At 44.4% G+C, this 13,278-nt stretch overlaps 1 protein-coding gene across 6 annotated transcripts in view; it reads right to left on the reverse strand.

The window, feature by feature from the left end:
* The window catches only part of SLC24A4 (solute carrier family 24 member 4), a 99,670-nt gene extending 89,332 nt beyond the window's left edge, over window positions 1-10,338 (reverse strand). For 3 of the 6 annotated variants that reach the window (XR_010302157.1, XR_010302156.1, XM_064142659.1), the window contains exons 1-2: window positions 9,331-10,336; window positions 6,988-7,098 (exon numbers count right to left, since the gene is read on the reverse strand). Coding sequence is in view for 4 of the 6 variants with exons in the window: in XM_064142659.1 (XP_063998729.1) it covers window positions 6,988-7,098; window positions 9,331-9,487 (268 nt within the window). In the remaining 2 variants the exon portion in view is untranslated. Of the gene's footprint in view, window positions 1-6,987; window positions 7,099-8,864; window positions 8,901-9,330 lie in introns of those variants that run through there. The other 3 variants (XM_064142680.1, XM_064142695.1, XM_064142688.1) reach the window with 3 other exon arrangements.
* Window positions 10,339-13,278: the final 2,940 nt, after the last annotated feature.

Raw genomic sequence — 13,278 nt, forward strand, 5'->3', positions numbered from 1 at the left:
CTAGAGTTTGTCTTCCCTTCTCTGCTCTCCAGGGGATGCCGCTGGCAAGTTGAGCCTAAGCACAGAGAGATGTTTGTCTCATTTCTTCCTGCTATTTTGGGTGTCAGTTTCAATACACTGATAGAAAATGAACAGCTCAGAGAGAAGGTTGGCTATTTAAAAAATTCTAGACAGAGACAAAGCACATTTCCCAAACTGGTTCACAAAAAAAAATAAACCAAAACACTTTTCCCAATTAACTTCAGTCAGATCTACCTGCCAACCCATTTAGTACCGACATCAATAAGCCAGGCAGGAGTGACAGAAGTTCAACCTAAATCTAGTTGTGAATTCTGATTACAAGTCCTTGGAAGCCACAGACAAAAAACTTGCCATTACACGTTAGTGCACTAAAAGTAGTTTTAAAGTGTCACACATCTGTCTTACCCTGGAAACAAGAAACCATCCAAGAGAGATCACAATCAGTAACATTTACCACTCAGCATGTGCAGAGACAAGAGTGAGCTCAGACACAACCCAAACCAAATAAAACCCCCCAAGTATATGACAAGTGGCTACAGAAATAAGCTCCATGCTTCACACAGCTGCTGGACACTGCACCTATATGTAAAAACCAACCAAGACTACGTTTTTATTTTAACTTTCCTTGTCTCCATTTCCTTTTAAATCAGTACAAGAATGTAATATTTAGGGTTTGTAAATTTCCTCATCTTTGGGGCTATTAGACATTAAAGAAACATCTTAAATCAAAAGGTATGCAACTGTGAAATCTATCACACTACTGATGGCTGCACATGTTCTATGCAGTAAGGCAGACAGCTAGACTAGTGAGGAATATTTGTACTACAGACTGGAGCTGTGTTGTGTTATTTGCATCGATGAGACCATGGCATTCTGTGTTAGGTACTGCACAGTAAGAGAACACGTGTGTCAATCTGAGTGAGGGTGTGCTAACAAAACCGTCTTAAGACTTCCATAGTTTTGCTGCAGTGAATCATATCCTACACGAGTCCCCAAAGTTATAACTAACAGTGTAAAATATACACAGACTTAATGACTTTTGATGCCAAGTCAGAACTCAGTTATACACATGCTGCTGGGGAACACACTTTATTTCACTTTAGAGGACTGACTCTTTCTCTCTCACTGCAGGAAGAGAAAGCATCACTACAAGGTGCCTTTTAATTCTAAAGTAAAAATGTCTGGCTCAGAAAGCAATGCTAACCCCTGCCTTTCTCTCAGCCCACAATTCAACTTTACCTATTGATAATAATGGGAGAAGTACACTTGAACAAAGTCGCTGCAAGTAGCTCATGAACTGTCTACAGCTGACATGCCAATGGTCAGAAAATTGCACTGACTCTTCCAGTTTCAAGGCTAGTGTCAAAAGATGAATGGAAATGTATTCTGAAATATTTCTAATTCACAGCAATTAAGTTTAACTAGTCTCTGTACTGTATATAGACATTACTTCAAACCACTCACAACAGAAAGGAGCCCAGATCAGTTGCTTTCGCAGCTAGCAGACCTTACTGGAGTCACACGGTTAGCAACATCACACCACCCAGTCACCCCAGCTTGCAATTGTGCTGGAAACGTTACTCAGAGTTCTGGAGGACATGGAGTCATGGGAACATTGTGAAACAACAAGGCAAGCCATTGGAGCAGAAAAGATATAAATCAGACTTGCTAGCTTGCAGTGCCATCTGCCCAGCAAGGCAATGGCAGATGGAAGTGAAGAGTTTGCATAAGGCAAAAAAAAATGGTTGCAAACTAATGAGATCTGTTAAGACACTAGAGACAACTACTCTCCTGTTCTGGTACTTAAAGTAGAGCTAAGGATTCATAGATTTATCCTGGTTGGAAAAGACCTTTAAGATCATCAAGCCCAACCACTAACCCAGGTCACCAACAAACCATGTCCCTCAGCACCACATCTACACACAGCTTCTCAAACCCTTTAGAGATGGAGACTCTTTCCAGGGCTTGACAGCCCTTCTGGGGGAAAAAAATCCTTCCCAATCTCCAAGATAAACCTCTCCTGGCACAACTTAAGGCTGTTTCCTCTTGTCCTATTACTTGTCACCAATGCAGATTTTCAGGTTTATTTAAATGAAACCGAACTTCAAACCTTCTGATGTTCTACATGGACCAATGTCTTCTCAAATTCCAAATGGAGTTTCCTCTTTTGTGTGCAATGTAAAGGACTAACCACCATCTAAATCAATCCAATTACTGTCATTAGCAATGGTATATGCAGACAGTAACAGAACAGCTGGAATATCTGAATGATATAAGTGAACCTCAGCACTAACTGAAGGTTAAATCAACCTCTCCTCCCACGGATATTTACCCTGGAAAAAGTTTTCGAAGCCATGGAGATAGTTTGGTTTCCCTCAGAGACATGCACAGCAGCCATCCAGATAGTTACTCAATACAAAGGAAGTTTAAGATTCACAATACAAAAATCTCAAGTCTTTTAGAAATTTCTGAAGCACAAAGCCTTCCATGTACAACCTAGAAGCCCTCTAGCCCAGCTCTAGGACAATACAAAGACTCGTATCTTTTCATGTCCAAGGAACTTCCAGCAAAGAGATACTTTCAAACCAATAAAGGTCTTTAATGAAAGATGCTGCAGAACATAGAATCATAGAATCAACCAGGTTGGAAGAGACCTCCAAGATCATCCAGTCCAACCTAAATATGACAGGTTCACTTAGGTGATGATCTGGTTTTAGTCCAGACCACAACTGAACTTGGCTTGGTGCTCACAAATTCTCCATCTCCTCCTGGCAGCTGACCTACAGCTCCTTTGCTGCTGTTAAGGGATAAGAAGTATCCAGAACTCTTTATGGCTGAAGAATAGTCACTGTCAGAAAAAAAATGTGTAGCACCTTAGATATTCCTCAATACCAGTCCCTCCAATCACCAAATGGCAGAAAACCTTTCTCATCTGTTATTTATATATATACACACATGCATTTTCCTTCCTTTGTCAGAACTTCAGGGTTCTTTTTCAAAGTGACATTGCCAAGACTGCAAAGTTTTTTCTGTTCTGACACAGTGGCCTCAGGAGCACCTGTAATGTTTTCAGAAGTAAATAAGACACTCTCACAGAGTGTAGGCTATGTGAGCTTCTAGCAGAAAGCAGCTTTCACAGACTTCCTACATTGCTTCTAGAAGCTCATAGGAGTTTCTCTCCCAAGATACATTACCAATGGCAAGTGCTTCTCACCACTGTCATGAAATGCAAGGTCTTGTAGATTTCTATAGCTTCCATTTCTGACAAAAATGGTTTATTTTTGTTTATGTGCTTGCAAGTAAGAAGTGGGTGAAGTGGCAATAAATTCACTTTGTTGAAAGCCTTTGGGAAAAGGGGAGTAAAGCTTCAGACTTGTGTGGGAAGCTAATAAAGAGGGAACACAGCAATGGCACCACGACGACACAAAGGATTAACAGGCTCTCAGCAAGAACTTACATTTCCCAAGGTATTATGAAATTCTTTTATCCTAAACACACATAAGAAAACTGCTATATACGATATACACACACATGGATTTGCAGGGTCCCTGCTGCTTAAGGCAGTTACAGAAATGACACAGATAATAATAAGTTCTTCTCATAAAGGAGCCTAGAGAGAGTACTGTCCTCATACTACATATAAAGTATCTACTCTTAAGATTAACAAAAAAAAACAGGCCAAAATAAAGTCTAGGCATTTAAAGTGTTTGATAGCACATTCCAGAGATTTTCATTACATTGGGATAAGCATATGACTGCAAGCCTGCATATTCCAACTGAAAAGCCACACTCTCACCAACTTTCACAGTATCACAGTATCACCAAGGTTGGAAGAGACCTCAAAGATCATCAAGTCCAACCCTTTACCACAGAGCTCAAGGCTAGACCAAGTGCCACGTCCAATCCTGCCTTGAACAGCTCCAGGGACGGCGACTCCACCACCTCCCCGGGCAGCCCATTCTGGGGGAAGGTAGCAAACCAAAACAGTCTATCAAAAGAAAAAAAACCCACAAACACCCAAAACCCAACAAAAAAACCCCACCAAACCAACCTTAAGCCCCCCAAATCTACAGAAGCTGTTACTTCACAATAACAACCAAACCACCATTCCTGTTGAACAAGCATCAGTTCCAGGTTTTTTCAGCTATCTCCTTCATTTGCAGCTGTCTTACATATAGCCACTCATGCAGCATCATAGAATCATAGAATCAACCAGGTTGGAAGAGACCTCCAAGATCATCCAGTCCAACCTAGCACCCAGCCCTAACCAATCAACCAGACCATGGCACTAAGTGCCTCATCCAGTCTTTTCTTGAAGACCCCCAGGGACGGTGCCTCCACCACCTCCCTGGGCAGCCCATTCCAATGGCAATCACTCTCTCTGGCAAGAACTTCTTCCTAACATCCAGCCTATACCTACCCTGGCACAATTTGAGACTGTGCCCCCTGGTTCTATTGCTGGTTGCCTGGGAGAAGAGGCCACCCCCCACCTGGCTACAATGCCCCTTCAGGTAGTTGTAGACAGTAATAAGATCACCCCTGAGCCTCCTCTTCTCCAGGCTAAACAGGCCCAGCTCCCTCAACCTCTCCTCATAGGATTTGTGCTCCAGGCCCCTCACCAGCTTTGTTCAAGACCCTCTTCAGCTGAAGACTACAGAGATGAACTGTACAGAATCTCAGAATAACAGGAAACAACTAAAAATGCTACAACTGCAATCCTGAGACAGATTTGATCTGTAAATGTGTGTTCCAGAAGAAGTAACATCTTTGAAAACAACTAATTCCAGCGCTGTGACTAGAAATCATTACAGCGAGCCTCATGATATTTCTCTTAAAACCTCAGCATCCCAAGGTATATTTGGGCCTCACACATTCAGCTCTTGTGGTTACAGAGGGAAGTTCATCACAGTGATCTGAATTTCAGGAAACATATCAAAATAAGCCAGCTGTATTTATTTATTCCAGTTATTCTTAAACTAATCTTACATTTTGGAGGAATGGAGCGAGCCCAGGTATTTATTCTAAACATCTGTAGAAGTTAGCACTGCTCCTACATATAAGTATACATATTTCCCTCAGCAGTTTTACCATGTCATTGTAAAACTATTATCACTCATATTTAATGGAAATCCCCATCAGAAGCTTGGATAGGTATTTCCTTGACCCAGCTTCTATGGTTTTGTGGCCTTTGCTGGCTTGGATGGAAGCATGTGTTCAGACATGGTCACATTGATGCATCCACATATACAGAGAAAAATAAAAGTATTTTTTTACTATTCATCAAGAATAATTACATGTTTATGTAAGGTCATTTTTGTCTTTATCAACTGCATACAACTTTGACAAATAAACAGCACCTTAAGGTTACAGATGCAGGTAGCAGTAAATCAACCCACAAAGTTGTTAACAGAAGCACAGTGAAGCTCTGGGACATCAAGATTCATAGACTCATAGAATGGTTTGAGTGGATAAGGACCTTGAAGATCATCTAGTTCCAACCCCCCTGCCATGGGCAGGAACACCTACCACTAGACCAGACTGCTTAAGGGCTCATCCATCCTGGCCTTGACACTCTGGGGCCCTCCCCACAACCTTACATCCACAACCTCCCTGTGCAACCCATTCTAGTTTCTCATCATCTTCACTGTGAATAATTTCTTTCTAAGATCTAGTCTAAAATCTACCCTCCCTGATGTTCAATCCATTCCCTCGCTTCTCTATCACTACAAGCCCTTGCAAAAAGTCGCTTTCCTCATTCACTTTCAGATATTCCAGCTGTTCTGTTACTGTCTGCTTGTAGGTCCTCTTCAGCCTTGCTATAAGGTCTCCCTTTTAGCTTTCTTTTCTCCAGGCTGAACAGCCTCAAGCCTCCTAACCCATTCCCACAGGGAAAGTGCTCCAGCACTCTGATCACCTTCTTGGCCCTCCTCGGGAACTGCTCCCAGCAGCTGATGTCCTTCTTATGCTGGTGGCAACAGAAGTGGACAAGACGACAGAAGTTAAAGCTTTTGCACCACATTGTGCGAGGTTGTTCCACTTCTCTCTCAGAAGTGCATTAAGTACAGTAGTGACCCTCATTCTACACAGCAGGTCCTTCAGCATTACAACAAAGCAACTGAAGAGGGGGAGTACTGCTTCAAACTCTTCTAGTGCCCGAGGCTGAGAGCATCCCAGATCTCATACTCTCACTGCTTGCAAGAAGGCACAGACTCTGCTATGTTCAAAGAGTCATATATAAAAAAAAAAAATCTGAACCTCAAATTAATTTGGCTAGTGCCACTGGCAAAATATCTTGTCTCCCACATGCCATGAAAAACAGAGAGGCAGAGTGAAAGGAAATACACACTGGAAAGACAGATGGGGAAATGAAAGCATTATGGACATCACTGGTATTAAAATGCATCATCTGTCCCTGCCCTCAATTATCACCACCTGTCCACGATAGATATGATAAAGTAAAATGGATTCCAGGGTTTCCATATTATTTACATCATTATCCCACTCCACACAATAAAAATTCCTACTCTGAATACACAGTGTATTATAAAATAAGCAAAACATGATTAAATGTACAATGGTAATGAACAGAAACAGCTGTGCTCAGATGGTATCTCAAATATAGCAGGTTTAGCTACTCAGAGTTTCAAGAATACACCTCTCATTGCCAGTGCAATATGTACAGCATCAGGTAGATTGGAATAACCACCAAAAGAGACAAAGTCAGAAAAATCAAACTGTCAGCACAAGTTTCATTATGAGCCCAAATCATTCCTATATGCGAGCATTAACTTTGTTAAAGTTATGGCTTGCATTGCACAACAAACCTTATTTCTACACAGAACAGTCCCGGAGGTTTTTAAGTTGGACACTTAAATGTTTACCTTAAAACAGCACTGCAGTTTGGTCGTGACAGCACTGTGCAATGCATGAAGACTTAAAAGACATCACAAAGTTGCTTCATCTTACCTGGCTCTGTACAGTTCTTTCCTTCATGTGTCCCATTAGGTGATGCCATCAACCTTCTATTCCTCCATATTCCTGACAAAGCACGCTTGTCTGCAATAGTTGATTCCCGGCCTACATTAAACAGAAAGAGGTTATGCCCATTGCCACTATTTCTTTCCTGCATCAACCTAACTGGATTCTATGTCCCCACTAGTGAGAAACATGTGCAGACCATTAGTAAGTAACACAGCAAAATCAAGGTGTCACTGCGGCACACGCCAACGTACATACACAAAGTGCCCCTAGCTACTATAGGTGAAACTAGCAATGAAGGTGCAGTTATCAGAGCTGTTAGCATGCTTCAGCTATCAGAATGCATGGCTGTGACCCACGACAGAGTAATATTCGGCACCAAGCAAATTCTGAAGCCTACACCTAAGAAACTCAACACTTAATGGTTCTACAGATGAAAGTAGCCTGACTATACTGTCACAAGCATCATCCTTCCATTTAGTCATCTGCATTCCAGAAGCATTCCCTATGCAACTTGTTGAACAAAGAATGAGCACTTGTGATAATGCAGGGTATGCAATTATAATAATCAAAGAAAGAAAAGAACCTCTTAATTAAATCACATCTCAACCTTATCCACTTCACATGAACATACTATAGTAACAATTCTTCCACAGCTGATCTTAAGAGTTTATATTCAATCACCATGTATTGCTTGTGCTTCATTAGGGCAAATCTTAGATTGCCATTATTAATACTTCTTTAATCTTGGAAGTTAGTATGGCTAGAGTATTTGCTGCAATACGCTCATGCTACAGCCACAAGAAACACAGAGAACAGATGCACAGCATTCATGGATGCAATATGAATTATCCAGCTGAAGAAAACTACCTGATGCAGCATACCATCAGAAATTAGGTTATAAGGGTTGATAACCCAGAACTTAATAACTTCCCTTAGTCATGACATCTTTAACATAAACATGAAACAGTTCTGAAAAACTATTGTCTGCAACAACAAAAACAACCAACCAAACAAAAAAAACCACCACCCTGAAGTATGTAAACTTCATAATACCCCAATTACTTGCTTTTACAAAGCAAGTTCATGAAAATAAATAGCTGGTGCATGGAAAAAAAGGAAAAGTGTTGACATGACAAGTAGTTCTAAATAAAGCAACAGCATAAATCACACTTAAAAAAAGCAGTTGAAATTACTAAGAGTAACAGTATGGTACTTCGGACTAGTACACTGAAGTCTTATATGGGTGGTTTGTTGCCTTCCTAGATACATTTCAAACAACCTAGGCAATAATTTGGGCAGAAGACCATTAGAAAATACACCAAGTCTCACCACATTCTTCCTTAAACCACACATTTTAACTTCAGCTTTAAAGCAGGTAACACAGCCCAATTCTGCTGAACACTGACTTTCTTACATGAAACATGTGCACAACATGGGCTCAGTTTGGGTTTGTTCTTAAAACCTGAAGGACTGTTGCCAGTCCTTCCTAGGAATTTATGCTGTCCCAGCAACCTTACAGTTCCTATCTGGGGGATGAAAAGCGTATTTCAGGGAGAGGGCCTAAAGCTGCACACTTACACCCCAAACTGTGCCAGCAAACAGGGAGTGGCAGAGAAAATGAATTAAAAGACTGGAAATAACGTAGTTAATTATGAATTCGTCAGTTTACCAACACTGCACTTGCACAAAGGATGCAACAGAGTCTACAGACATGAAGTTAACGCTGCTCCTTGCCTACACGAGTAATTTTTCTGTCAAATCCGCAATGTAATTTAGGGAAGAATGGAGGGAAGAGGTGAAAGAGATTGGAGGAAAAAGGTGGAGAAAAGGAGCATGGTAGTTGATGGAGATAAATTTACAACCCAAGGATAAAAACGAAAAGGTGGCCCAAAGTTGAAGAAGGGACCACAAGTGACTGGAGAGGACTCAGCTCTGGTGCAGTAGCAGGGAGTAAACTACTTCAGGGCCATTCCCAGGCACGCAGGTGCCCCGTGATTCCCCTTCGATACTCGACGTGAAGCCCCCTCCGAGAGGCACGGGGAACCGCCGCCAGGGCGGGATCGGTACCGGGAAGCCCTCAGCCACCAGGAGCCAGCGATGCTGCTGCCTCTTCTCCCCGGGACTGCAGCCGCGCACCTGCCCGGCGCGGGGGGTCCTCCTGAGGACCCCCGCACTGCCCACCCGCTGGGGTATTTCCGCCAGCTCCAAGCGGGCACAGCCGCGGACGCTCGACCCCGACAAGTGCCGGTCACCCCACTGAGCGACAGCCCCCGGGCCGCTCCAGCTGTGCTGCCAGGGTCCGCCAGTCCCGCCGCCAGAGCCACTCACCCAGTCTGGAGAGCAGGCTGGACATGCACCAAGCGAAGAACAGGATGGCGCAGATGAAGCCCAGCTGCTGCAGCAGCATCTCCCGCCTCTTGCGAACTTTCCTCAGCATAAGCAGCATGGTCTTCGGCGGGGCGAGTCGCGTCTCGTCCAGCTCCATCGGAGCAAGCACAGGCGCCGAGGGGGCGGCCAGCAGGTCGGGCGAAAAGCGAGAATCACTCCCGGCAGCTTCCCGCAGACGGCTCCATGTCGGGTGGGCTGCAGCGCGGAGAGAAGCCGATGCCCAAAGCTTCAGGCCGTTAGCGCCGAAGCAGATAGGCAGGTGGAGGCAGGCGGGGGCGCGGAGAAGAGAGAGGCGGCAGAACGGAGCGGGGGGAGGGCGCGGCGTCACTCTCCGAGACCGGGCTGAGCCCCGCGCCCCACACGCACCATGGCCGACGGCGGAGGAGACGGCGCGGCGGCACCCCGCGGTCCTCTTGCAGCAGCCTCCCCACAAAACGCTGCGGGCTGCGGTTCAGCACCGAGTGACGAGGACATCCATGGAGCGCCCTGCCTGCCCCGGCCAAGTTTCAAGTTTACCCCTTTCCTCCCTGCCGCCGCTAGCCGTTGAGGGCAGGCGCCGTAACAGCCGTCGCCACGAGAGCAGCTGGTCCCTAGGCTCTACAAGCAGCGCTGAGCGAGCAAGCAGCCTCGGCCGTCGGCTGCTCGCCCGGCCCCCTTCTCCCCGCCCCTCTCCTGCAACTTTCTGGGTGCTCCTTCAGCACCCATGGCAACGCTCACGTACCTCCCTTCCTGGGGGAGGAGAGGGGGCGGAATTAACCGGCCAAATTAATCCTTTCCCCTGAACGCCGCAGGAATTACCCGTTCTAGGCGTCGCTGGTGGGGGGACTATCCGGCCAGGGAGGTGAACAGCCAGTGGCAGGTGCTGTGACACCCATGCCGAAGTAGTGGCTCGGACTAACGGTGCCGGGACCACTGGGGAGGTGGGAGGGCTGGCGCTCGGCTCGCACTGCCTAGGGGCGAGGGCGGGCAGGGGCCGGAGGCTGAATGGAGTCAGCCAGGCATTAATGGCACCTGGGTTCTTCCACCTGTCTCCAGGAGATGCGTTTCAAAATGGACTTCCCTGAGGGAACGCGGCACTTCTCCCATCCCCGCTGTAGTTAGCTGACGCTGAAGTGCATGTGGCGTTGTGTTTAGGACAGCAAGGGGAACGAGCCGTTTCCTACAAGGGGTTAGTTCCAGGCTGCCCTGAAGCAAAATTTATTTTAACCACAATTTGTTGCATTAATTAAATGATTGCTGTTAGCCAAAGACAACAGTTCCGTAAAGTTCCTGTAACCACACAGGCACTGGTTCTGTGTTCCTTCCAGGGATCCAGGATGCTGTGCGTGTCAGGGAGCGTGTGGAGGTACAACGAGATTAACTCATCTCATCTGAGCTTTCTGATGCAGCATTTGGTTTGCCAAAGGCCTTTAAGGTGATTTCTGCCGGATCTAACCTTGTACTGAAGAAAGTGTAACGCTTTGTATCTGGCATTGTTATTGGTGCCACCGTTATAATACAGATATCCTAAGCTACAAGAGCAAATCTTTACACCTGAAATAGCACTAATCCTGTGCGTTTTCCCATCTTTGTGCAAATGGGCTTTTATTATATTTATTGATTTTATCTGCTCTGGTGAGGTGTCTTAGCATGGTGTTCGGGTAGAATCATAGAATCAACCAGGTTGGAAGAGACCTCCAAGATCATCCAGTCCAACCTAGCACCCAGCCCTAACCAATCAACTAGACCATGTACATGCTGTATGTGAAATTGTTCTAGATTCATGCTGAAGGCTGACCAGTTTCCTCCAGTGCAGAGGGATTCCTCAAGATGGAGGACCAGAGAAGTAGTTGTGTTAACCTTGTTGCTTGCTTGCACGCACATAGCTACAGAAATTTGTGTGCCTTAACTGTACAAGCTCCAAGCGTGCTGAGGCTCTGCTGAACCTTTCCATTTGTGATTTACAGTAAAGAAGAAAATAGCTGCATGTTAGAAGAAAGGCACTAAGGCATGTCCCAGTCTTCTCTCTTTAATTACCTCTGTAGCTACTGAGAGAGGAAAAGTAACTCGGAAAGCTCTTGCATACTACAAGAAAAAGGTAGTAGAGAAGATTATATGTCAGTTTATGCCCCTCTATTTACTTCCATGGCCATGTAGGAACTCTCACAGTTGAACCCAGAATGATGAAAGCCATCCCTGGCTGAAAGAACTTACAGGCTAATTAGACACAGAGGCATAGGAATCTGCATAAAGGCAATGGAGCTCTTTAAATTAGCACCATTAATTATAACAGACTCTGTTTTTTTCACTAAAGACCTTTAAGCTCCAGGGAGGTTGGTTGGCCATGTCAGTTGAGATGCCACTGCATAGGCAGATGCCACTGCATAACCTGTCAGCTGTCATAATGCCTGTAACAGACAGACCTTCACGTGGCTTTTATCACTTCTTTTCTGGAACTAAAGCCTCTCTTTCCAGTCAGAGTGGCAATGTGATTATCAGTCTGCCATCCTCTTGTTCTGTGCTTAATAATAGTTGCAGTGATGACAAGATCGTAGTCTGCTGTATGAAGGTTTTGTCTGGCAATGGAAGAATGGTGATACTGGAAGAGATTGTCAAGATTTTTTGTTGTTTCAGTATCCACTTCCCCTAAGTTTACAGTCTTCAGTGATAAAGTAGACAAGGACCATGGCTTCGGAGAGTCTGTCCTGATGGTTGGGTCTGCCCCCATAGATGACAAAGGTTGCTTTTGATTTTCATATTTATCAGATTTATTCTTTTACTTGCTCTTTACTCAGAAGAAATTTTCAAAGCCATGGTAGTCCTGATATGAAGAGTTACTGATATTAAGACATGCAATAAGAAGTTTGTCTGGAATTGAGATGTTTGGGTATGGAGATGAGGCTGTGATTCACAGATACCCCTTTTTTTGTGTGTCCATAGGTTGTTTACACACAGGCCATGGAATTGAAGCATTGTTAGAGGTTCTAGGCTTCACATGTGAGGGATTTTCATTAATTCTGTCAGGTCTTATGAACATCACATGGATCACACCAAAGCACATGGTCAGTTACAGGAATGCAAGTCGTATATTGCCCTTTTTGACACAGGGGTTTTTACTTTTTCTGGCTGTTAATAAGTTGTTTGTTTCAGGGGTAACAGTTAGTGACTGTTGAAACTCAGGGACTGTCCCCATGAGGAACTGAAAGCAAGAAACAAAACCCAAAAAGTGTGATCTTCTGTGCATCCTTTACAGAAAAGAAATCTGCTACCTATGAAGGCAGTTCTCAGCGTGATTGTGTGTGTGTCTCTCCTTTGTGTATGCAAATGAGGCAGCTCAAAGTTCAGACAGGACTAAGCTCCTAATCATACAAGCTTCTGATTAGCATTTTTAATCAGTCTGGTGATCACAGGGCAGCCTGAATCGTTCTTGAATACTAAACTTTCAGAACAGAATTACAAACTACTTCAGTTTTGGTGTTTCCTGCAAAAATGCATCGGGTAACTTTGCGTAGGATGTCTTAAAGGGAAGTTGTGTGCTGTAGAATTCAGCTGCAGTTCCCTCTCCCTTGAACAGCAGGAAGGACCCACACCTGGAGGATCTGTTTGGGGAGTTCAAGTCAATCACACAGAGATCATGATGATGTCCCACCCCTTTGCTCTGATTTGAGATACCCATGTATCTGTGTATGAGAGAGTGGTGATAGAATGTTAGAGGCAAAAAAGCAAATGCTTAGGACTGCCTAAGATGAAAATATGAAGTAGCACTTCTCTTAAACTAAGCCAGGTGCAAGAAACAGTCTTTCTTATTACTGTGCCTATTTTTGTGAACATTTAACTTTTGTGTATATCCCACACTACAATGCCTCACTAGTAGCACAGACTAATGTTAGCTTCATCCAGCACTGCCAA

This window comes from Pogoniulus pusillus, chromosome 1 (genome assembly GCF_015220805.1).
Source record: "Pogoniulus pusillus isolate bPogPus1 chromosome 1, bPogPus1.pri, whole genome shotgun sequence".
Lineage (NCBI taxonomy): Eukaryota > Metazoa > Chordata > Aves > Piciformes > Lybiidae > Pogoniulus > Pogoniulus pusillus.